Genomic DNA, 26,284 nt, shown 5'->3' on the forward strand with positions numbered 1-26,284 from the left:
CAACCACCACCACACTTGGACTCTCCTTGGGGATTTGTGATATCTTCTTAGAAAGCACAGTTCTTCGCTGTGCTTTTGCCAGCTTAACTCTTTTGATTTTTTTAGTGGGAGGAGGGCTTCCATCGTCATGTGAAGCTGAACCACTAGTCATGAACATACTAGGGATCGACCTTAGCCGTTCCTTGCCACTCCGTGTCATAAATGGCATATTGGCAAGTTTACGTTTCTCTTCAGCTGATTTAAATGTCTTTTTCAAGGTCATTTTCCTGAACTTTGCCATTTGGGATTGTATGTGCCCTCTACTATGACATTGGGCATCGGCCTTGGCAGACGACGTTGATGGCATGTTATCGTCTATGTCATGACTAGTGGCAGCAGCTTCAGCACTAGGAGGAAGTGGTTCTTGATCTTTCTCTATTTTATTTTTATCGGAGAAAGTTTGGTCCTCCATTTATGTTATATCGATTTGATATATACGTGCGGCTAAACACAGAAAATAATTTTTTTTTTGGTTTGGACTGGAGTGTACTTTGTGGGTTACAGCACCCTTTAACGGTCAAGCCAGCCGGCCCTTTACTTATGACACAGGCGCACTCTTGGCACTACTTTGTTGATGCACGTGCGGCTACTGCGCACACAATTCACAAACACAGAAAATAATTTTTTTTTGGTTTGGACTGGAGTGTACTTTCGGGGGTTACAGCACCCTTAACGGTCAAGCCAGCCGGCCCTTTACTTATGACACAGGCGCACGCTTGGCACTACTTTGTTGATGCACGTGCGGCTACTGCGCACACAATTCACAAACACAGAAAATAATTTTTTTTTGGTTTGGACTGGAGTGTACTTTCGGGGGTTACAGCACCCTTTAACGGTCAAGCCATCCGGCCCTTTACTTATGACACAGGCACACGCTTGGCACTACTTTGTTGATGCACGTGCGGCTACTGCGCACACAATTCACAAACACAGAAAATAATTTTTTTTTGGTTTGGACTGGAGTGTACTTTCGGGGGTTACAGCACCCTTTAACGGTCAAGCCAGCCGGCCCTTTACTTATGACACAGGCGCACGCTTGGCACTACTTTGTTGATGCACGTGCGGCTACTGCGCACACAATTCACAAACACAGAAAATAATATTTTTTGGGGTTTGGACTGGAGTGTACTTTGGGGGTTACAGCACCCTTTACGGTCAAGCCAGCTGGCCCTTTACTTATGACACAGGCGCACGCTTGGCACTACTTTGTTGATGCACGTGCGGCTACTGCGCACACAATTCACAAACACAGAAAATAATTTTTTTTTGGTTTGGACTGGAGTGTACTTTCGGGGGTTACAGCACCCTTTAACGGTCAAGCCAGCCGGCCCTTTACTTATGACACAGGCGCACGCTTGGCACTACTTTGTTGATGCACGTGCGGCTACTGCGCACACAATTCACAAACACAGAAAATAATTTTTTTTTTGGTTTGGACTGGAGTGTACTTTGGGGGTTACAGCACCCTTTAACGGTCAAGCCAGCCGGCCCTTTACTTATGACACAGGCGCACGCTTGGCACTACTTTGTTGATGCACGTGCGTCTACTGCGCACACAATTCACAAACACAGAAAAATTTTTTTTTTTTGGTTTGGACTGGAGTGTACTTTGGGGGTTACAGCACCCTTTAACGGTCAAGCCAGCCGGCCCTTTACTTATGACACAGGCGCACGCTTGGCACTACTTTGTTGATGCACGTGCGGCTACTGCGCACACAATTCACAAACACAGAAAATAATATTTTTTTTGGTTTGGACTGGAGTGTACTTTGGGGGTTACAGCACCCTTTAACGGTCAAGCCAGCCGGCCCTTTACTTATGACACAGGCGCACGCTTGGCACTACTTTGTTGATGCACGTGCGGCTACTGCGCACACAATTCACAAACACAGAAAATAATATTTTTTTTGGTTTGGACTGGAGTGTACTTTGGGGGTTACAGCACCCTTTAACGGTCAAGCCAGCCGGCCCTTTACTTATGACACAGGCGCACGCTTGGCACTACTTTGTTGATGCACGTGCGGCTACTGCGCACACAATTCACAAACACAGAAAATAATTTTTTTTTTGGTTTGGACTGGAGTGTACTTTGTGGGTTACAGCACCCTTTAACGGTCAAGCCAGCCGGCCCTTTACTTATGACACAGGCGCACTCTTGGCACTAATTTGTTGATGCACGTGCGGCTACTGCGCACACAATTCACAAACACAGAAAATAATTTTTTTTTGGTTTGGACTGGAGTGTACTTTCGGGGGTTACAGCACCCTTAACGGTCAAGCCAGCCGGCCCTTTACTTATGACACAGGCGCACGCTTGGCACTACTTTGTTGATGCACGTGCGGCTACTGCGCACACAATTCACAAACACAGAAAATAATTTTTTTTTGGTTTGGACTGGAGTGTACTTTCGGGGGTTACAGCACCCTTTAACGGTCAAGCCATCCGGCCCTTTACTTATGACACAGGCGCACGCTTGGCACTACTTTGTTGATGCACGTGCGGCTACTGCGCACACAATTCACAAACACAGAAAATAATTTTTTTTTTGGTTTGGACTGGAGTGTACTTTCGGGGGTTACAGCACCCTTAACGGTCAAGCCAGCCGGCCCTTTACTTATGACACAGGTGCACGCTTGGCACTACTTTGTTGATGCACGTGCGGCTACTGCGCACACAATTCACAAACACAGAAAATAATTTTTTTTTTGGTTTGGACTGGAGTGTACTTTCGGGGGTTACAGCACCCTTAACGGTCAAGCCAGCCGGCCCTTTACTTATGACACAGGCGCACGCTTGGCACTACTTTGTTGATGCACGTGCGGCTACTGCGCACACAATTCACAAACACAGAAAATAATTTTTTTTTTGGTTTGGACTGGAGTGTACTTTCGGGGGTTACAGCACCCTTAACGGTCAAGCCAGCCGGCCCTTTACTTATGACACAGGCGCACGCTTGGCACTACTTTGTTGATGCACGTGCGGCTACTGCGCACACAATTCACAAACACAGAAAATAATTTTTTTTTTGGTTTGGACTGGAGTGTACTTTCGGGGGTTACAGCACCCTTAACGGTCAAGCCAGACGGCCCTTTACTTATGACACAGGCGCACGCTTGGCACTACTTTGTTGATGCACGTGCAGCTACTGCGCACACAATTCACAAACACAGAAAATAATTTTTTTTTTGGTTTGGACTGGAGTGTACTTTCGGGGGTTACAGCACCCTTAACGGTCAAGCCAGCCGGCCCTTTACTTATGACACAGGCGCACGCTTGGCACTACTTTGTTGATGCACGTGCGGCTACTGCGCACACAATTCACAAACACAGAAAATAATTTTTTTTTTGGTTTGGACTGGAGTGTACTTTCGGGGGTTACAGCACCCTTAACGGTCAAGCCAGCCGGCCCTTTACTTATGACACAGGCGCACGCTTGGCACTACTTTGTTGATGCACGTGCGGCTACTGCGCACACAATTCACAAACACAGAAAATAATTTTTTTTGGTTTGGACTGGAGTGTACTTTCGGGGGTTACAGCACCCTTTAACGGTCAAGCCAGCCGGCCCTTTACTTATGACACAGGCGCACGCTTGGCACTACTTTGTTGATGCACGTGCGGCTACTGCGCACACAATTCACAAACACAGAAAATATATTATTTTTTTAGCACTTGGTGGGAGCGCCCCTGATGGACAGAGCACCCCCTGGACAACACTACAGCTCTCCTTTAGGACTGGGACACTGCACAGGACTTTGGAGTGGACACAGCCCCTATGGAGAACTGACTGCACAACACAGTCCAGCCAGCCCCTATGGACTTTGAAGTAGTGGACACAGCCCCTATTAACAACAGCAGCACAGCACAACACAGCCAGCCCCTATGGACTTTGAAGTAGTGGACAACAGCAGCACTACACTACACTACACTACACAGCCCTAACTCCCACCCTCCCTCTTCACTGTCCACAGCCGAGTGAGAAAATGGCGCCGACGCGGGTACCTTATATAGGATCCAAAACCCGCGAGACTCGGAAGGCGGGATGATGACGTTTTGCCTCGATTTCAGATCCGAGTCAGGCGGGAAAAGTCGAGCCTGACTCGGATCGGACTCGGATCGGGGGGGCTCGGGGGGGTTCGGATTTTAGAAATCCGAACCCGCTCACCCCTACTGTGAATCAAGTCTGGTGAGTGCGCTTTTCTATTTGGAGATATATATATATATATATATATATATCTCAAGTGTCGGACTGGCAATCCAGTAAATATCAAAGCTGCTTGGGTGCCTTCAGTGATGCATGGAAACAGTAGGAAAAAACACTGCGGCACTCCAAGTCTGATGCAAATAAACGATATTTATTGGCATGAAAAACTGACGTTTCAGAGCCACCAGGCTCTTTTTCAAGGTTCACATAATATACATATTTGAATCTTGAAAAAAGAGCCTGGAGGCTCTGAAACGTCGGTATTTCATGCCAATATAGATAGTTTATTTGTATCAGACTTGGAGTGCCGCAGTGCTTTTTTCTACTATATATATATATATATATATATATATATATATATATATATACACATATATATATATATATATATATATATACACATATATATATATATATATATATATATACACATATATATATATATATACACATATACACATACAGACATTTTTCTTGTGTTCAAGAAATACAATTATATTGTTAATTGCAGAAGTACTATATCCTATTAGGTTTCTGTCAGCGCAGTGACTTTTGTTTATACTAGTCCTCTCTGGGGCTGGCAACCTACTATATTTCCTTTGTTTTTCTGGTGCTTAGTTATTTTTAATTTTTATTTGCTATTCAATAATGAGAACCACAACACCCTGGGCATCGGCCATCAGCCAGTTAGGATGCACATTGAGCTGGTTCTGCTCACATATCTTTCTGCTGCACACTGCAGTCATTAAAATTTCACATTGTGGCCATGTCAGATCCTCATTTACATATATGTGACGTATTTATGTTTTTACCTTGAAATGTGTAAAAATTAGGGGTGAGCGGGTTCGGATTTCTAAAATCCGAACCCCCCCGAGCCCCCCCGATCCGAGTCCGATCCGAGTCAGGCTCGACTTTTCCCGCCTGACTCGGATCTGAAATCGAGGCAAAACGTCATCATCCCGCCTTCCGAGTCTCGCGGGTTTTGGATCCTATATAAGGTACCCGTGTCGGCGCCATTTTCTCACTCGGCTCAGGACAGTGAAGAGGGAGGGTGGGAGTTAGGGCTGTGTAGTGTAGTGTAGTGTAGTGCTGCTGTTGTCCACTACTTCAAAGTCCATAGGGGCTGGCTGTGTTGTGCTGTGCTGCTGTTGTTAATAGGGGCTGTGTCCACTACTTCAAAGTCCATAGGGGCTGGCTGGACTGTGTTGTGCAGTCAGTTCTCCATAGGGGCTGTGTCCACTCCAAAGTCCTGTGCAGTGTCCCAGTCCTAAAGGAGTGCTGTAGTGTTGTCCAGGGGGTGCTCTGTCCATCAGGGGTGCTCCCCCCAAGTGCTAAAAAAATAATATATTTTCTGTGTTTGTGAATTGTGTGCGCAGTAGCCGCACGTGCATCAACAAAGTAGTGCCAAGCGTGCGCCTGTGTCATAAGTAAAGGGCCGGCTGGCTTGACCGTTAAAGGGTGCTGTAACCCCCGAAAGTACACTCCAGTCCAAACCAAAAAAAAATTATTTTCTGTGTTTGTGAATTGTGTGCGCAGTAGCCGCACGTGCATCAACAAAGTAGTGCCAAGCGTGCGCCTGTGTCATAAGTAAAGGGCCGGCTGGCTTGACCGTTAAGGGTGCTGTAACCCCCGAAAGTACACTCCAGTCCAAACCCCCAAAAAAATTATTTTCTGTGTTTGTGAATTGTGTGCGCAGTAGCCGCACGTGCATCAACAAAGTAGTGCCAAGCGTGCGCCTGTGTCATAAGTAAAGGGCCGTCTGGCTTGACCGTTAAGGGTGCTGTAACCCCCGAAAGTACACTCCAGTCCAAACCAAAAAAAAAATTATTTTCTGTGTTTGTGAATTGTGTGCGCAGTAGCCGCACGTGCATCAACAAAGTAGTGCCAAGCGTGCGCCTGTGTCCCATAAGTAAAGAGCCGGCTGGCTCATTTCTTAAAGGGTGGTGTAACCCACAAAGTGCACTACTCTCCAGCAAAAATAAAAAAATATTTTCTGTGTTTGTGTGCGCTTTAGCCGCACGTATATATATCAATATAACATAAATGGAGGACCAAACTTTCTCCGATAAAAATAAAATAGGGAAAGATCAAGAACAACTTCCTCCTAGTGCTGTTGCTGCTGCTGGGAGTTGTTCATCATCCCAGAGAGTAAGTAGGAACATCACTACTTTTACTAAACAATTGACCCTCCAACAGTCCCTAGCGATGAGGATGAAGTACGACAGCAGTCATCCTGAAGCAAAACGTATAACTGAGGCCTTGACTGCTATGTTGGTGTTAGACGTGCGTCCGGTATCCGACATTAGTGCAGTGGGATTTAGACAATTGATGGAGGTAGTGTGTCCTCGGTTCCAAATCCCGTCTAGATTCCACCTGCTTCCTCAAAGCAGCAGCGACAAGCGTGCGTCTGTCTGTTAAAGGGTGGTGACACCCTCAAAGTGTGCTACACAAACAATTAAAATATTGTTCTTTTTTTTCTGTCTTTGTGAATTGTGTGGGCTGTAGCAGCACCTGCATCCTTAAAGCAGCAGCGACAAGCGTGCGTCTGTCTGTTAAAGGGTGGTGACACCCTCAAAGTGTGCTACACAAACAATTAAAATATTGTTCTTTTTTCTGTCTTTGTGAATTGTGTGGGCTGTAGCCACACCTGCATCCTTAAAGCAGCAGCGACAAGCGTGCGTCTGTCTGTTAAAGGGTGGTGACACCCTCAAAGTGTGCTACACAAACAATTAAAATATTGTTCTTTTTTTTTTGGTCTTTGTGAAATGTGTGGGCTGTAGCCGCACCTGCATCCTTAAAGCAGTAGCGACAAGCGTGCGTCTGTCTGTTAAAGGGTGGTGACACCCTCAAAGTGTGCTACACAAACAATAAAAATATTCTTCTTCTTTTTTCTGTCTATGTGAATTGTGTGGGCTGTAGCCGCACCTGCATCCTTAAAGCAGCAGCGACAAGCGTGCGTCTGTCTGTTAAAGGGTGGTGACACCCTCAAAGTGTGCTACACAAACAATAAAAATATTCTTCTTCTTTTTTCTATGTGAATTGTGTGGGCTGTAGCCACACCTGCATCCTTAAAGCAGCAGCGACAAGCGTGCGTCTGTCTGTTAAAGGGTGGTGACACCTCAAAGTGTTCTACACAAACAATTAAAATATTGTTCTTTTTTTTTCGGTCTTTGTGAAATGTGTGGGCTGTAGCCGCACCTGCATCCTTAAAGCAGCAGCGACAAGCGTGCGTCTGTCTGTTAAAGGGTGGTGACACCTCAAAGTGTTCTACACAAACAATTAAAATATTCTTCTTCTTTTTTCTGTCTTTGTGAATTGTGTGGGCTGTAGCCGCACTTGTATCCTCAAAGCAGCAGCGACAAGCGTGCGTCTGTCTGTTAAAGGGTGGTGTAACCCTCAAAGTGTGCTCCACAAACAATAAAAATATTCTTTTTTTTTTTCTGTCTTTGTGAATTGTGTGGGCTGTAGCCGCACTTGAATCCTCATCACAGCAGCGACAAGCGTGCGTCTGTCTGTTAAAGGATTACATCGGTGACAGCATCCAAGTAGGCATGTCAGACAGTCCGTACCTGTACTGGCAGGAAAAAGAAGCAATTTGGAGGTCCCTGTACAAACTGGCTCTATTTTACCTGAGTTGCCCCCCCTCCAGTGTGTACTCTGAAAGAGTGTTTAGTGCAGCCGGGAACCTTGTCAGCGAAAGGCGTAGGAGGTTGCTTCCACAAAATGTGGAGAAGATGATGTTCATAAAATGAATTATCAACTCTTCCAGGGAGACCAGCCTCCAGAACGTACAGAGGGACCTGTGGTTCCAGCAGGGACGAATTAATACTCTGTGAGGATGAGGATGTACACACTGAAGAGGGTGAGGAATCGGTGGATGAGGAGGATGAGGATGACATCTTGCCTCCGTAGAGCCAGTTTGTGCAGGGACAGATAAATTGCCAGCTTGTTTTGTGGGGGCCCAAACGAACCAATCATTTCAGCCACAGTTGTGTGGCAGACCCTGGCGCTGAAATGATTGGTTTGTTAAAGTGTGCATGTCCTGTTTATACAACATAAGGGTGGGTGGGAGGGCCCAAGGACAATTCCATCTTGCACCTCTTTTTTTTCTTTGCATTATGTACAGTTTGGGGCCTAGTTTTTCAATGCCATCCTGTCTGCCACTGCAGTGTCACGCCTAGATGGGTCACGTGTTTGTGCCGCCCACTTGTGTCGCTTAGCATAGTCATCCAGCTACCTCGGTGCAACCTTTTGGACATAAAAACACTATTGTGAGGTGTGAGGTATTCAGAATAGACTGGAAATGAGTGGAAATTAAGGTTATTGAGGTTAATAATAGCATAGGAGCAGAAAAACCTACAAATTCTGTGATTTTAGCTGTTTTTATGCTTTTTTCAAAAAAATACAGATCCAAAACACAAAACCCAGAACCCAAAACACGCAAGGGTGGTTTTGGCAAAACCAATCCAGATCCAAAACACGAAGAAAGATCCAGATCCAAAACCAAAACACAAAACACGAAAAGTGGCCGGTGCACACCCCTAGTAAAAATAAACATAATGTATATGCAGTAAAACATCCTCACATTGAGATCTGAGCGGCTTAACATCATAGGTAAGAAAAAATAATATTGAACAAGATTAATAGGTGTTTGCTAAACAGTATGTGTAGAGATCAGAATAGGTAGCATAAATTGTCCCATATTCATGGCAGTGGGATTAGACTAACTCATTTTCTTTTCTGCATTGTATAATTGGCAATGGGACTCCTCTCAATGCTCAAAGTATTGCAGAGGTTACATTACCCACTGATGTCCAAACACTGGGGGCGATTCAATTCAGCGCAATGTTGAATAGCTCCGGAAAGGAGTTCCTGGGACTATTCAATTGACTGCGCTAAATCTGCCTACAGGACTTCTGCTCGCACCCTCCTGAGGTGTGAGCATAAATCCGACGTAAGTGCCAGCCACAATGCTGTATTCCGGCTTAGTGCAGCCCGAACAGCCTCATGGCTGGCACTTTTGTCGGAAAACGCTGGTTATCGCGACTAAACATCCAGTCTAAGGCATGGTAACAACCATAAAATCAGCAGCTCATTTATCAGGATGAATTTCAGCAATGTCAAGTGGTTAAGGCAAGATTATAGTGGTAATATAACTCAAACAACCTATATTATAAACTTTCATCACAGGGGTGTTTTAAGAGAGGGGGCCCGTGTGCACTCCTCGTGCGGGGTCCCCTCCTCTCTCCATGGTGGCTGTCAGCCGACTGACGTGGCTGGCCAGCCACCGGAGCATTAGTAGACTCCGGGCACTAGAGTGTGCCCGGAGTCTACTGCGCATGCGCAGCACGCCGAAAAAATGGCCGCGGTGGTCATTTTCCGGCGTTCTGTAGACTCCGGGCGCACTCTAGTGCCAGGAGTCTACTGCGCATGCGCAGAACACCGGCAAATGCCCGCGGCGGCCATTTTTCCGGTGTTCTGAGCAGCAGTGACACCTGACGCGGGACCTCGGACAGGTAAGTTTAAAAAAAAAAATGGGTGCAGTGTGTGCAATGCGGGGCCCCCCTGGACCCGGGGGCCCGTGTGCCCCGCACACACTGCACCCATTATAAATATGCCACTGTTTCATCACAATGTACAGTAGCGTGTCATTTCCCTTATGTACCAAACATTGCAAATGTTCTCATAGCAAATGCTGACAACTTTTACACACACAAATTAAATTGTGCAATGTAACTTATTATGTATTTATGGAATTATACACAGTAAGACAAGCAGCCTTGCAGTTACACTTCCCATTTTATAAGAATACAGTATAAGCATTAAAAAAAACAGCACTCATGTTCACCAAAAACAATGTATATCTGCAGTTATAATTCTGATTGGCTATTGCTTTATTGTATATATATAACATGCCTTTTTGAAATGTATTTTAAACTCCTATTAGTCAAGTTAATTGCAAAAACATACTCTATATTATACGTGTCCACTAATTGTTATATAGGTGTTTCATGAATAGTGCTTATAAATGCAGATGATCATTGGCTTTACAAAATTACCGGGACACCCAATATTTAAAAGGTGTAATACTCTACAAACTGTTTATCAATGAAAAATTTTTTAATGCGTATATTTTCATTTTAATAGATTTTTTAAAAATGTTTTAAAACTTCTGTTATCCTCTTAAGGATTAAAGCTCTCTGGAACCATATTACACCACTTACCCCTAGACATGTTTGCAGTAAAATCTGTCTCTGATAGCTTGATATGGTGATTTAGAATTACTCAATCCACATCTGTTCATCATGCAAGTTGATAAATGCACTTTTTTCTTCTTATTTTTTTCTTACAAATAGAAAAGTAAATTTTACTAATCTCTCTTTTATAGAAAACACTTTGCATTTTAGATTTACTAATCCCTCAGCCACTTGATGACTACCCCTAGCAGATTTGCATCTAGGTTACACATACCCCTGAAAATAGATAAATAGCAGGCAAGTTAATGTATCAGTATGTACCGTGGTGTGTTGATAGTGTAGGAATGGAATTATTTTATTATATATAATGCTTCAGTATAATATCCCTTTAAGACTAGAAGTGATGTACAGTAATTGTCGGTCATGTTACATATATTTTCCCAGGACTTACTGAAGAATCACTCTCCGATAATGGCTAGTAGTGCATGCGCAGCTGTGTATGAGATTTACATCAACCGGATCAGAAATCTGTAAGTGAAAACTTTGCCAGGACAGTGGGGTAACGTGGAGCTGTCCGGTGAAAATAAAATTATGGATTCCATCTGACCTTAAAGCAGGTAAGTATTGGGACGCTTATGACATTAAATGTGATTCTTAATACATCTCGTTCAATGTATATGATGTCCCATAACAACATGAGGATTCCACGTAGTTGAGTAGGTGGGCTTCTAAGGCATTCAAAGTGTATCCATGTTCACAGAAAACCAATTCACATGTCTTATTTGTGTTTTTATTCAGGCATTCTTTCAAAATGGATGAATACATGCAGCTTAGATACAATACTGGATAACACTGTTGGAAGAAATGTGATTAATATTGTTTCTGATTCTTGCTTAAGAAGGACTATACTTTATGTACTGTACAAATATTGACCATTTCTGTTTCTACTGAAGTGAATCATTTGCTTTAACAGAATAAGATACATTAATCATTCATAACTTGGCCAGAGAATAATCTTTCTTATTTCCAGATTTCCTGTGTCTGTTTATGAATATAATCACTACAATCAGGAAAACCACAAGGGCAGGAACTGCTGCAATGTACCAGGCAGAAAAGGAGGCTGTGGAAATATATAAAAAAATAACAAATATGCTTACTAATATGCTCAGCAGCAAAATTTATACAGCAACGTCAAGTGACAGGAACAGGATAAATCACAATTGTATGCAGGCCAAATGAACAATGGGGGCTCAAATATAGTAAATTAAACCAATACTCTAAAAAGATAATGTATATGTAAGTACTTAGTATGGCATATGGGCAATGTTTAACACCACAGCTGTTCCTGTCTACTGTACATCTGCGATGATGTTCAACAAGTGGTGGTTGCATCTAAACTAGGGATGTGCGGGCTCGGATTAGTTTGGATTTTCCCGCCAAATTCGGATTTTCGCTGACAAAAATCGGGTCTCAGAAAGAGGCAAAACGTCATCTTTCATGGACAAACATCATCATTCCTGGACTGATGTTTGTCCATGAAAGATGACGTTTTGCCTCTTTCCGAGACCCGATTTTTGGCAGCGAAAATCCGAACTTGGCGGGAAAATCCAAATTTATCCGATCCCGCACATCCCTAATCTAAACACATTATTGTGGGGAAACCACTGATTTAAAAAGAAGAAATTAACTTTTTCCCAGTAGGATAAAATTCATTTAGCTGCACTATAAAAGCAGCCTCATAGTGGGTTATGTAATAGGTTACAAGATTACTGAAACCATGGAGAGATTTCAGCAAGTTTGCTGTTAAATTTAAAGCAGCAAACAGTTTTACGTCTAATACTGGTGTGTCCTCAAACACCTAGCCTCAATTTAGCCAAACGGGAATACGTTTTAAACACGTACAAAGTTGGAAATGTACCACAACGGAACTTGGTGTGAGAAAAAGCTGCAGTCGCTGCATCGTAGCACTTCATATACAGATTCAGACTCAGAAGCACACAGATGTACAAATGTTGCACATCAAATTGATCAGTGTAGTCTAATAATGTAGTTTTATTTGTGCGAATAAGATGTACATTTTGAGCAAAAAAGCTATTTGCATAATTACCCCCACAAACATAAAAAAAATAATGGGCCTCCTTTACTAACGAGCTTTATCACCAAAACGATTCATAAATGTCACTGTGTATGATAAATGGTGCTCCAGCCAATCAGCTCCCAACTGTCAACTGTTAGAAAAATGACAGTTGGGAGCTGATTGGCTGGAGCACCATTTATCATACACAGTGACATTTATCACTCGTTTTGGTGATAAAACTCTTTACTAAATGGGGGCCTATATGTGCTAGATTTCCAATTACTTCTGACAGGGCTGCCATCAGGGGGGGGACTGCCGGGACTGGAGTCCCGGGCCTGAACCCTGGCTGAACAGGGGGGGGGGGCCCGTCGGCTCCTACCGCCACTGCCCAGCCTGCTGCAGCCCGCACTATCCCGCCGCCGACCCGGTCCTCATTAATTAAAAGGAGGAGGAAGCCAGAGCCCGCTCAGGCCGCTCCTCCACCAACATACAGGACACTCCGTCCTGACCCTTTACATGGGGTTGTCGCGCATGACGTCACGCCGGAGGGAGCCGCGTCTGCCGGGGAAGGAGGAGAGAAGCAGCCAGGTGAACTCGGAACTAAGGTAAGTGTGAAAAAGCGGGCAGGGCAGATGACCGGCTTTATTAACTGGGGGATTGTGAAGTAAACTGCACAGAATGGGGGGTAGGGTAGGGGTATAGGTCAGTAATCACGCTGTGTTGCTTCCCTTTATAAAAATCAGTACACCACTTCTGTTATAAATGGGGGCCTATTTATCAATGGGAAAAACTGACCAATGGTTTTTGTCGTGTTTTGTTGTCGACAGACAATGCAATGGTGCTGATGCACTAGCTTTCCCATATAAAGCATGTGGAAGCTAGCTACTGCATTTTAAAGATTAACAGATGTTTTACAGAGAAAAAATCAAAAACACTTTATTCAAATAAGCTAATTTTTAATGCTTAGAATAGAATTAGGCTACAAAGTATTAAATCCTAATATACAACCTCTTCTATTGGACATTTTGTTATAAACCAAAAAAACGTCAAATAATGATAATAGATCTAGGGCAGGCATGTCAAACCTAAGGTGGGGCAGGGCAAACACAGGAATTCTAGGAGGGGGGGTTGTAGGGGGGCAGGGGCAAACCCAGGAACTCTAGAGAGGGGCTTCCCAGTGACAAATGCAGGAAAGTGAAGGATAGGGACACAATGCAGGCACATGGTGGCAGAGGGCAGAATGTGAGGGATACATATGGGGAGAGGGCAGGGAGTTAAGGCCCCCATACACGGCACGATATATGTGCCGATCCGACGGATCGGCACAATATAGGTGCTATATCGTGCCGTGTATGGGCACGATATCGTACCTGATATCATGCTGCATGCTCCGGCGGGGTCGTACATCTCATCCCCAGGTCTTCCTGCAAAACCATCTGACCTGGAATGTGATGTACGATCCCATTCAGATGAAGGAGGGGGACGCTGGCATATCGTGTGGTCTGCGGGGAACGTACGATTGCTGGCAGTGACAGCACTATCCGTCTGCCGACGGATCGGCTGTCGCCCTACACGCTGCATCGCAGCGTGTATGGCCACCATTAGTGATACATGTGGGGAGAGGGCAGAGAGTGAGGGATGCATATGGGGGTAGAGGGCAGAGAGTGAGGGATGCATAAGGAATAGAAGGGGCAAGCAACATGAGGGAAAGTTGCCCTAGCTCTTTGGCTAGGAGGACACCACGCACATGACCCCTGGCTGGGCATGCAAGACAGACCTGGGGACACTGCATAAAGGCGATCCACTCCGGGGGGCTGTTGGCTGGGTAGGAGACAGTCTGCATCTACAAGCCAGTGGATGCCGGAGCCGGGCAGCAGAGAGAATGGCTGGGAGTGGGGAAAGTCCGGCAATGTGAGCAGCTGATTGAATGGCTGTCTTCTGGGCAACATCTCGGGAATGAGGCAGTCAGTGTGGGGTGTGTGTGTGTGTGTGTGTGATAGTGGGTGGCCCACGGCTTGTGCAGAGACGAAGACAAGGCTGTCTCCGTCTCTGAAAAAAAGAGTGTAGTCCCATCAGGGGGGGTTTCTGGGTGCACTACTGGGGGGGGCCCTGCCTATTTTGTCAGTCCCGGGTCCCACAATTCCTGATGGCAGCCCTGACTGATTTAATGTGGAAAGAGCGTGCATATTGCATTGTTTTGCCTTTCGCAACTGATTTAAATGCTCTCGGATTTAAAACCATAGATGATGCACTGAGCAAATCACATGTCTATGCACTGTACACATTTTTGATACAAATATAGCATATGCATTTTGTAACCCTCAGTACTTATATTACCTGCTTGTTTTATCTGTGTTGGCAAAACTTCTTGACCATAGTCATTGCTGGCTATACACTTAAAATCAGTGCTAAAATCCTCCTCTTCAATCCTTTCAAAAATCAGTGGTACTTCAAAGTATTGGCCATCAGTCTCTGTAGTTGTTCTGGTTAAAATAAAAAATAAGAAAGAATTAAGATTATTAACTTTTTTATGACAATTATTTACATGATACATTTAAGTCTTAGTTAATCTTTATTCTTAGAGGGTTATTCAATTCAGCATGATGGCTGTGATGTGCCGTTCCAGAAAAGCGCATGTCGTCCGTCAAAATCACAAGTTTCTTGATCGTCAGGAGGCTTGCCACCTAACAACAGCATGTGGGTGGATGAGCAAACCTCCAGAATACCACTGGAACAAGGTAAAAAAGTAAAATGAAAAAACAAATTCACTTACTTAACTTGTCAAGAGGGCGGGGCCGAGCATCTGCTCTCTGAGCTAATGGTCATGTGACTGCTAGAGCCCACCCTCAAGTAGATTTTTCTACAGCGCAGACATGGGAGTGAGCTGGGTCTGTTTCTTTAACAGAACACTTACAGCTGTCCCCCATTGCTTTGCCATAATATGACAGCAGAGCCACTAAGTAATGTTGGCAGTGGTTCTCTATCATTTACACTGTTATTTAAAAAAGCAGGTGAGTGTAATGTTTGTTTGTTTTTCTTTCTACTTCAGAGACTGAGGTAAAGTCACTGCCAAAAGTAAACTCCTCTGTTCAAGAGATAGAAATAAAGTGGTATCTTCCTGCTAGTAATGATTCTTTCTCATTTAAACTGTTAATTCTGATGAAAAAATATATATTCTCTGAAGTAAGTGTAATAATTTTTTTACTACCTCAGAGTTTGAGGTACAAATCACTGCCAGAAGTCACCTTTTCCTCCAGAGACTACTCAAGCAAAGGTGGCAAAACATGAGGTGTAAAAGTGGATGTGGAGATAAATTCACACAGGGAAGCCTGTTCAGACACAAATGGATCCTTTCCTGCAATTGCCCCAAGGCAGCAAAGCATGAGGTGCAAAAGCGATTGTGGAGAACAATTCGCAAAGGAATGCCTGTTCAGGCACAAATGGATCCTTCCCTGAAATTGCCCGGAGGTGGCAAAGCACCAATGTTCGCACCAGTCACATTTCTCCTGCTAGTAGCTGGCATAGTATTGCTGCCTAAAGCCAGCACCATTAGGACACCCATTTAATGCAGAAGTGGTTCCAACAGAATGCTTCACTATTAAACTTTCCTGAGTATGTGTGTCTGTCTACCAAGTTCCTCTTCAGTGGACTGTGAGTCAGAAAAGGTGACTAGGTCCTCAGCCTCTTTAGAAAGAGGCAAGTATAGTGATATACAGATGGCCAGCATGGCACTTATTAGGTAAGACCTCCCACCAAATTATATAACGCACACTGGAAGCTTAGTCAGAGGTATGAGGTGTACAAGTTTGCCCAGCTAGACCAGAGAACAGCTGTAGGCGGCCCTCCAATTGCTGTGGGATTATGCATCCTAGCATGCCCAGCCTAAATTTTGCTTTCAGGGCATGCTAAGTTTATGGTAGGGTGTGTGGGATGTGTGGTTCAGCATTGGCTGAGGGCCCACTTATTGCCCACTCCTGCTGCATAGCCAAAACTGACAATTGGGGTTTAAGGAGTTTTACAGGGCTCCCATATGCACCAACACTATTTGCCTTGAAGTTCTCCTCTCCTCTTTATGTTCACATGAGGATGATAGGTCTTAAAGCAACCCCATGGACCAAATGGATGATAGATCTTAAAGCAACCCCATGGATGATAGGTCTTAAAGCAACCCCATTGACCAAATGGATGATAGATCTTAAAGAAACCCCATGGATGATAGATCTTAAAGCAACCCCATGGATGATAGGTCTTAAAGCAACCCCATGGACCAAATGTTAAGGTAAATCAGTATTAAAATAACCAATGCTGCTGGTCCTTTATGTTCTGTTCAGAAAGATTAATTTTGCCATAGCTTGAAAGCTAAGCAGGGTGATAACTGCCAGTGCTATGGATGGGAGATCAGGAGCTATAGGCTTTTTCTGCACAATAGCTTTTAAATATATCCTACTTAAGGCAATTAGTTAACGCTCGCTGGTTGACCAGAACTGGACTAATGAGTTTAGCCCTGAGGTCACTTGACAATGCCCATTCTGGTAGCTGCAGATCTCTGAGGAGAAATTTTATAGGTGAGATCAGAGGTCACATTCAAGGCCAAAAGGTCATGCCTAGACAGGTGGCTCCCAAAAGTACACTATATGGGAAAAAAGTATTTAGACAACTGACCATTACACCAACAGGGACTGTAATGACATTGTATTCAAATACATATACTTTAATATAGAGTTGGTCCCCCTTTTGCAGCTATAATAGCTTCCACTCTTCTTGGAAGGCTATCTACAAGATTTTGGAGTGTTTCTGTGGGAATTTGTGCCCATTCATTCCATTTATGAGGTCAGACACTGATGTTGGACGAGAAGGCCTGGCTCGCAATCTCCGTTCCAGTTCATCCCAAAGGTGCTCGATGGGGTTGAGGTCAGGGCTCTGTGCTGGCTAGTTAAGTTCTTCCACACCGAACTCATCAAACCATGTCTTTATAGTCTTCCCCACACTTTGCCACAAAGTTGGAAGCATAGCATTGTTCAAAATGTCTTGGTATGCTGAAGCATTAAAATTGCCCTTCACTGGAGATAAGGGGCCTAACCCAAACCCTGAAAAACAGCCCCATACCATTATCTCTCCTCCACCAAATGTCACAGTTGGCACAATGCAGTCAGGCAGGTAACATTCTCCCGGCATCTGCCAAACCCAGACTCGCCCATCTGACTGCCAAACAAACAGAGCACATTTCCACTGCTCCACAGTCTAGTGTCGGTGTGCTTTACACCACTCCATCCGACGCTTGGCATTGGACTTGGTGATGTGAGGCTTGCATGCAGCTGCTTGGCCATGGAAACCCATTCCATTAAGCTCCCGCCGCACAGTTTTTGTGCTTACATTAATACCAGTGGAAGTTTGGAACTCTTCAGCTATGAAATCAGCAGAGCGTTGGTGACTTTTACGCACCATGCGCCTTAGCAGTTGTTGAGCCCACTCTGTGATTTTATGTTGTCCTTCGCTTCGTAGTAGAGTTGCTGTTGTTCCTAAATGCTTCCACTTTCTAATAATATCACTTACAGTTGACCGTGGAATATCCAGCAGGACTGAAATTTCATGAACTGTCTTATTGCAAAGGTGGCATCCTAACACAGTACAATGCTTGAAGTCACTGAGCTCCTGGACAAGTTGCCACTGTGCATATTGAGAATGACATGAATGGGCTACTTACAAGACTCAAGATTGTCACCTTCTACAGTAGTCCTTATAATTGCCTCACTGAGGCCATGCAAGCACCAGATATTCTGCCATGATTAAAGAATTTAATGTATGGCATAGTACTGCTAATACATCTAGAACAGCTTATCTGCTTTCTGGACTTTCAGGCTGCCAAATTTGAAGCAGGCCTTGCATCAGCCATCATATGCTATTATGGTTCAGATCTTCTCTTTTTATCACCAAGGCTAGCTGAAGACATAGCTAACTATCACTTACTCAGAGGAGTTTTTTCCTACCCAGTGCTATTAATCCACAGTATTCTAGTACAGTACTTGGAGCATAGAACCTGTTCTAACCCTCTAAGCTGCCTTGGACACAAGTTTAGAGAGTGTCATTTTATTGAGAATTTGCATTATTTCTTGATTTAGCCTTAAGGGCCAGGGGCGTTGGGCTAACCTTAATTTATATTACTGATCTAAAATGCCCTCCTTTGCCAATTGTATAGTTGAGTTTGATATAATCAAAGATAGGACAAATCCAATTATTAATTTCCTAACTCACCTCATAATTGAAACTTACTGGTCCACAAAAAGGTGAAGCTTTGCAGTTATTTATTACCTGCTGTAAACTCCATTAAGGCACACTCCATCTGGGATACTGCCACCTCTAGTGCAGCAGCAAAAGTTATATTCCTACATTCCATAAAGCATGCCACCCATTGATTCTCTGAGCATACGTTTGCCAAGCATTATTGGAGACCAAATGATCTTCCATGCAACTACCAGGTCTTCCCACCAGCTGTTGCTAGGTGGCAAGCCTCCCGACATACAAACAGTAGTTTACAGGAATCTATGACCTGCAAACTATGGGCCTGATTCAGACCCGCTCTCAAGCGCTTTGAGCGTGTGCGCAAACCTCGGAGCGAGCGAGAAAATCTCTCGCTCCGTGGCTCACTACAAAAGGGGCTGTTGTCGATGTTAATTGACAGCTCGCCCCATTTTGTAGGCGGGGGCGTGGCTTCACAAACGGAGGCGTTCCCAAGCGAACACCTGCCGTTTGTGGGTGGCCACACTGACATCACCAGTGATGTCAGTGAGAGAGTTTCCGGCTCTATTAGAGCCAGAAGCTCTCTGGGGCTTGCGGCCACGAGACCCTACCACAAGGGTCTCGTCGCAAGCCGATGGTCGTGATGGTCTTGATCACCGCGACCATCATCCTGGCCGTTCGCAATAGCTATGCGAGTGGCCAGAAGGCCGCACGAAAAAAAAAAACGCCCAGATTCAGAGCGAGCGCTCTTTTAGAGCGTTCGTCTCTGAATCAGGGCCTATATTTGTTGTAGGGAATAGAATTGCCACCTAGCATCAGCACCCAACCTACTCACCCTATACCTTGCTAGGTCTATTGGTTGCTCTGTCCAGAGTTGCTTCAAGAGAGTAATGCCTTTATTCGTTTCTCCTGGGTGGGCCAGGGGAGCATGAGAAAACACTGGCATTAACTGCTAGAGACATCAAATTATTCTCTGTTTTTCAATTTGGTTGTCCAAATTATGATCAAGTCAGCATCTTTTCATTTTTCTTTCATGCCATTTGGGCCTAGAATGAACCTAGCCTGTGGATGCTCTTCATGTTGATATGTTTGTATAATTACTTCATTGCATTGATCAAAACTATGTTTTTGTTACCGGTTCAGTAAACAATCTAACTTGGAAAGATTAATGTCAGTGTCTTCTTTCTTTGCCTTTGAAGTTATAAACCTTCCTTCATTATCCAAGTCTAGACTTAGGATTGCCATCAGTAGGCAAAAAGGTGCAAAATTACTCCTTTCTTTTGCTTTGCCCCCAACTCTAATCAATTCCACAGTGTCGGACTGGGGCAGAAAGGGCCAACCAGGGGAAGGCAGTAAAAGGGCCCATGCTTAAGGGGTATGTTCAGTAAATATAGACTGATATACCTGCATGATAATTCACCAGAGTGATGGTTTGTAGTAAATACAGCAATGCATTGTAGTAAATACATCACAATCCTGGGAATGCAGTATAATGTAACATATGCACAGTCTATAACCAGACACCTAGAGAAGGGATGGGGCCCTTGTCAGTGGAGCCCAATGGGGATTTCCCCTGTACCCCTGTGGGCTAGTCCAACCCTGCAGCCCCATAATGGCCCCATAGTGCACCACCATTGAACAGTGCCTGCCGAAGGAAAATACATACAATAAGGAGTTGTAAGAGCAAGTCATCCCATATGTCTTTCTCACAATTAAAAAAAAAAAAATGTCTCATGGAATATGTTTATCTTTAGTAGACCCAACCGCAGCACAATTTTACTATATGGAGCAAGTAGTTCACGCTAAAGCAGGAGGTAATGGACTGTGTCCCATTATCAACCCAAAGCTGGGCATAAATGTTGCAATATCAATGTTAATAGGTGGCATTTGACCAAATTTTTTTTGTGTGGCCCCTAATTACTCTGATGCCTAATAATAATCCAATATTATACTCAAACATGTTTTAAATACAGTTGGAAGATGGCTGCTGTGAGTCTTTGTGTTTGCAGTCTTGTTATGGGTGTGGTTAGGAAGAATGTGATCCTCATGTAACATTGGCCGTTATGTGACTACTTTACAGACACACATAAGGTAATATGAAGAAACCTAGCCCTAATAAAAGTAATAGAAGTGGGGCACTGGCCAGGGGTGGTTTAAGAGAGGTGGGGGCCGTTTGCAGACTCCATCAGGGACCCCCCAATCTCTCATGGCACATCTGCTATGTAGACTCTGATTCCTACACCATTTTCCACATTATTTGTTATATATGCAAGCACAAATCTTCAGGGAAAATGGTGCCTGCACCACTTTCTCATGGATTATACCATTAATTACAGTGGCATTGTTGTGGAGGTAAGTATAGGTAATGGCTGCAGGGCCCCATGTGCACCACACACCCCAAAGTGTCCAGACTCCTATATAGTGATAGTTTAAATTTGCTGCCCATAGTGACGTCACTAGTGGGTGCACCTGTCCCTTTAAATCTGTCTCTGAGTGGCACACACAGCCCTATGAAAGCCGCAGCTGTGAGGAGGAGCTGCAGCTGGCAGCAGAGAAAGAGCCAAGGACTTCAGCAGCGGGTGCCCAGTACTCCCCACCCGCTATCCGGATGATGACCAGCGCTGCCGAACCCTGTAAGTAAGCACTGGGATCCGGTGTGTTGTGACACATAGTACATTGCAGCTTGCTGCATAAGGGGCTGCATAGCCACAGACCAATCAGAGTGCCTATGCTGACCCCTTCCACTGCAATGGGCAGGTGAGAATCAGAACTGGACCATGGAGCAATGGAATAAGGTCTAATCATGTTTTCTTTTACATCATGTGGACGACCAGGTACTTGTGCATTGCTTACCTGGGGAAGGTACTTGTGCATTGTTTACCTGGGGCAACAGGATGCATTATGGAAAGAAGGCAAGCTGGCGGAGGCAGTGTGATGCTCTTGTCAATGTTCTGCTGGGAAACCTTGGTTCCTGGCATTCATGTTGATGTTACATTGACACCTACCTAAACATTGTTGCAGACCAACTACATCCCTTCATGGAAATGGTATCCCCTGATGGAAGTGGCTTCTATCAGCAGATAATACACACTGCAAAAATTGTTTAGGAATGGTTTGAGGAACATGACAACGAGTTTAAGGTGTTGTCTTTGCCTACAAATTCCCTAAATCTCAATGCGATCGAATATCTGTTGGATGTGCTGGAAACGCAAGTACGAGCCATGGAGGCTTCACCTTGCAACTAAACCTTCAGAGGCATTGGTGTATCTGTAACAGATGCAGGGTGTGTGGTGTGCACGGGCCCCTGAGTCCATGAGGACCCACACCGCACACCATGCACCCATATTACATTATATAGTACTTAACTCTCCGGAGTCCTGAATTGGCCAGCGCTGCAGACAGAAATCACTGGAAAAATGGTGCAGCGGTCATTTTTCATGTTCAATAAAGATGTCTCCGGAAACATAGAGTGCGTACCATGTTCCTGGAGACCTGTGCATGCACAGTAGACTCTGGCACAAAGCCAGGGTCTACTGCACTGCCGGAAAGGAGGATGCCCTCTCAGAGGCTGCACACGGGCCCCCTCCTCTCTTAAACCACCCCTCTTCAGAGGTCTTGTGGAGGTCAGGGCTGTTTTGGCGAAACGAGGGGGACCTAAAAAATATTAGGCAGACGGTTTTAATGTTTTGGCTGATGGCAGGGGCGTATCTATAATGGGGCCCCTGGGTCCAGGGGGTCCACGCACCGCACACCCAGCGCCCATTATATGACTTACGTCTCCGGAGTCCCACAGCGGCGCGGGGGTTCAGCGCTGTAAAATGACTGGAAAATGGCCACGGTGGCCATTTTCCCGTCGTTTGTGCATGCGCAGTACAGGGAAAATGGCCGCAGTGGCCATTTTCCCGGTGACCTGTGCATACACTATAGACTCTGGGCACACTCTAGTGCCCAGAGTCTATAACTCCGGCGCTGGCCGTGCACAGCTCAGTGCGCTGCCGGCTGCCGGGCGGATAGGAGGGGACCCGTGTCGGAAACTGCACACGGGCCCTCTCCTCTCTAGAAATGCCCCTGGCTGATGGGCATGCGGTTTCAGGGGCAAGCGCAGAAAGGTCCCATACAATGTACAGTAAATTCCTCATACAGTAGAAAAGGCAGAAAATTGCAGACTTCTACTCTTTTCACTGACACTGTGAAAACATTAATCGTTAGGGCAAAGCATTTGGACATTCATTAGGGAAGGACTAGGACTATGGACTGGAAATACCATGAACCTTAACTAAGAGCTAAATAGTGGGAAAAACCAGCATTATCTTGCTTTGCAACTAACTACAAGACAAGGAGTGGAAACCTTCTATAAGTGAAAATATATACCGTATATACTCGAGTATAAGTCGACCCGAATATAAGCCGAAGTACCTAATTTTACCACAAAAAACTGGGAAAACTTATTGACTCAAGTATAACCCTAGGGTGGGAAATGCAGCAGCTGGTAGTGCCCCCAGAAGTAATTCCCCCTGGTTTTACCCCCAGAAGTAATTCCCCCTGGTAGTGCCCCCAGAAGTAATTCCCCCTGGTAGTGCCTGGTAGTGCCCCCAGTAGTAATTCCCCCTGGTAGTGCCCCCAGTAGTAATCCCCCCCTGGTAGTGCCCCCAGTAGTAATCCCCCCCTGGTAGTGCCCCCAGAAGTAATTCCCCCCTGGTAGTGCCCCCAGAAGTAATTCCCCCCTGGTAGTGACCCCAGAAGTAATCCCCCCCTGGTAGTGCCACCAGAAGTAATACCCCCTGGTAGTGCCCCCAGAAGTAATTCCCCCCTGGTAGTGACCCCAGAAGTAATCCCCCCCTGGTAGTGCCACCAGAAGTAATCCCCCCTGGTAGTGCCCCCAGTAGTCCTAATAAAAATAAAAAAAAACACTTACCTGAAACCCCGCTCCTGGTCCCGCCGCTGTTATCAGCTCCTTCGGCCGCTTTGCATTATGGGAGAGACGTCGTCATGACGTCTCTCCCATTACCCACTGCGGGAGCCGGAAGATGGCTCCCGCAGTGGGAGCAGCAGCAGCCGGTGAGAGTCTGACAGACTCTCATCGGCTGCTGATTACAACAAACAGAAAAAATGTCCCTACACAGGCAGGTTAAGTGGACTCTTTTACTGGGGCACTCTTGAATAGTAGTTTGAAATGATATGATGAATAATTGATAAAATAACAATTTTAATTCACTCGTTAAAATATTGGTGCTAACAGCACTGGAAATACTGAATACCAAGACAAGACAAAAAGACGAACATAAACATATAACATATAATATAATAAATCCTGCCTGAAGTATCCAGTCAATATTCTTATCGCAGGGAAAAAAGATTAGGGCGAAAATATAGCCTATCTCTTTGAAGAGATGGTGAAGGCTGGCAGCCGCAGACAAGGTAAGTGTGGAAAAACAATAAACACAAAGCAGGTATCCCTTACCAATGGTGACCATACATATCCCTGTTGTTTAACAATAAGCTTAGGTAGAAATGTAATCACATAATAAATCCACTTATTTCTAAATGATGGATAATAGTGCCTCTGTGTCTAAATATCATAAACCACAGTCAGATATTTATCAAGCTACTAATTGAGGCCTAGCATGCAGTCTGCAATCAGTGTAAAATGATTCTAGGCTTGGCACAAATGGATAACAGCTTTAAACAAACCTAGCAAATGATGATCTTTAAAGCTGTTATCCATTTGTGCCAAGCCTAGAATCATTTTACACTGATTGCAGACTGCATGCTAGGCCTCAATTAGTAGCTTGATAAATATCTGACTGTGGTTTATGATATTTAGACACAGAGGCACTATTATCCATCATTTAGAAATAAGTGGATTTATTATGTGATTACATTTCTACCTAAGCTTATTGTTAAACAACAGGGATATGTATGGTCACCATTGGTAAGGGATACCTGCTTTGTGTTTATTGTTTTTCCACACTTACCTTGTCTGCGGCTGCCAGCCTTCACCATCTCTTCAAAGAGATAGGCTATATTTTCGCCCTAATCTTTTTTCCCTGCGATAAGAATATTGATTGGATACTTCAGGCAGGATTTATTATATTATATGTTATATGTTTATGTTCGTCTTTTTGTCTTGTCTTGGTATTCAGTATTTCCAGTGCTGTTAGCACCAATATTTTAACGAGTGAATTAAAATTGTTATTTTATCAATTATTCATCATATCATTTCAAACTACTATTCAAGAGTGCCCCAGTAAAAGAGTCCACTTAACCTGCCTGTGTAGGGACATTTTTTCTGTTTATAATAATTGACTTTTGGGAGCACCACCAACAATCTCAATTCAACAGGAGGTTTTTCTCCAGTAATTTGTATCTATAGTTGGTTATCTATATTTCTATTCTACTTTTTCTCTTGTGCAGAATCCTTTTTCCCAAATTTCCCTTTTTCCCCCCCATTCTAGGATTACAACAAACACACAGCTGCTGGCACCGGCGGCTGTGTGTTTGGCAGTGTGTAGTGCTGACCGAACTCCGTCCGGTCAGCGCTACACACGCGGTGCAGCTGTGTCACAGAGACACAGTCTGCACCGCGGCCCGCATGGTACGCTACTCAGCTGCGTACCATGCGGGCATCACTCGAGCATAAGCCGAGGGGGTGCTTTTGCAGCACAAAAAATTTACTGAAAAACTCGGCTTATACTCGAGTATATACGGTAGTTAAAATTTATAGTTGAAGGGTCATCAACAGACTTAGGGGCCGATGTATCATTTCCACAAAAATTTCGTTAGAAAATATGAGTATTATTGTGAATTTTATCTGTGGAATGTAACAAAAGGATTCTGAGTAAACTCACAATGCAAAAACCACTGTGGAATGAGAAAATAGTTTAGCGATGCGATGGTTTTCATTTCAGCTTATAACAAATTTGTAGACCAACACCCTGGAATCTGAAGCCTTGTGTATGTGCCTGCAAGGAGTGGAGCATGCGCAGTCATCCAAACCACAAACAACATATTTTGATTACCCATTGCCAGTAAGGTAGGATTATAATTACTCAATTAAAATATATCATATATTATGGACACATTTACCTACACAAGTAGAATAATTAATAATAGTAAAAGATTCAGTTGAAGTGGTCTGTGATGAAGGCATCTGCTCACTAGTAACTAGTAGGCCAAGAAAAAGGAGGAGCTGCACTACATGTTAGGTCTTCCTAAACATGGGGGTTTCTCATATCCTACTCTCTTAACTATTTCTTATAAAAAAGCTATTTCTATGCCATGAAGCATGCGATAAACAAGAACAAGAAAATCCGATAAATATTTGCAATATTTAAATGATATACTGTATATGCAAATATTGCATTTCTACTATTTTTCAATTGAAGACACTGGTTTTGCGATCTTCACTAAATAGATATTTATCACAGTAATTCTCTGTGAAAAAAATCATAATTTCTTGCTTAATATATCTGACTGATACTACTGTACATTATCAAAGTTATTAAGCAATAATTAAGTAATCCATCATG

General features: G+C 44.2%; 1 protein-coding gene across 2 annotated transcripts in view; it reads right to left on the reverse strand.

Moving 5' to 3' along the window:
* Positions 1-11,219: 11,219 nt before the first annotated feature.
* Positions 11,220-26,284, reverse strand: part of LOC148480646 (interleukin-1 receptor type 2-like) — a 35,610-nt gene continuing 20,545 nt past the window's right edge. For both annotated transcript variants that reach the window (XM_088454068.1, XM_088454069.1), the window contains exons 8-9: positions 14,856-15,001; positions 11,220-11,561 (exon numbers count right to left, since the gene is read on the reverse strand). In XM_088454068.1, the coding sequence (XP_088310194.1) occupies positions 11,434-11,561; positions 14,856-15,001 (274 nt within the window). In that variant the 3' untranslated portion in view covers positions 11,220-11,433. The remainder of the gene's footprint in view (positions 11,562-14,855; positions 15,002-26,284) is intronic.

This window comes from Taudactylus pleione, unplaced genomic scaffold (assembly GCF_031769625.1).
Source record: "Taudactylus pleione unplaced genomic scaffold, aTauple2 ptg000609l, whole genome shotgun sequence".
NCBI classification, from domain to species: domain Eukaryota; kingdom Metazoa; phylum Chordata; class Amphibia; order Anura; family Myobatrachidae; genus Taudactylus; species Taudactylus pleione.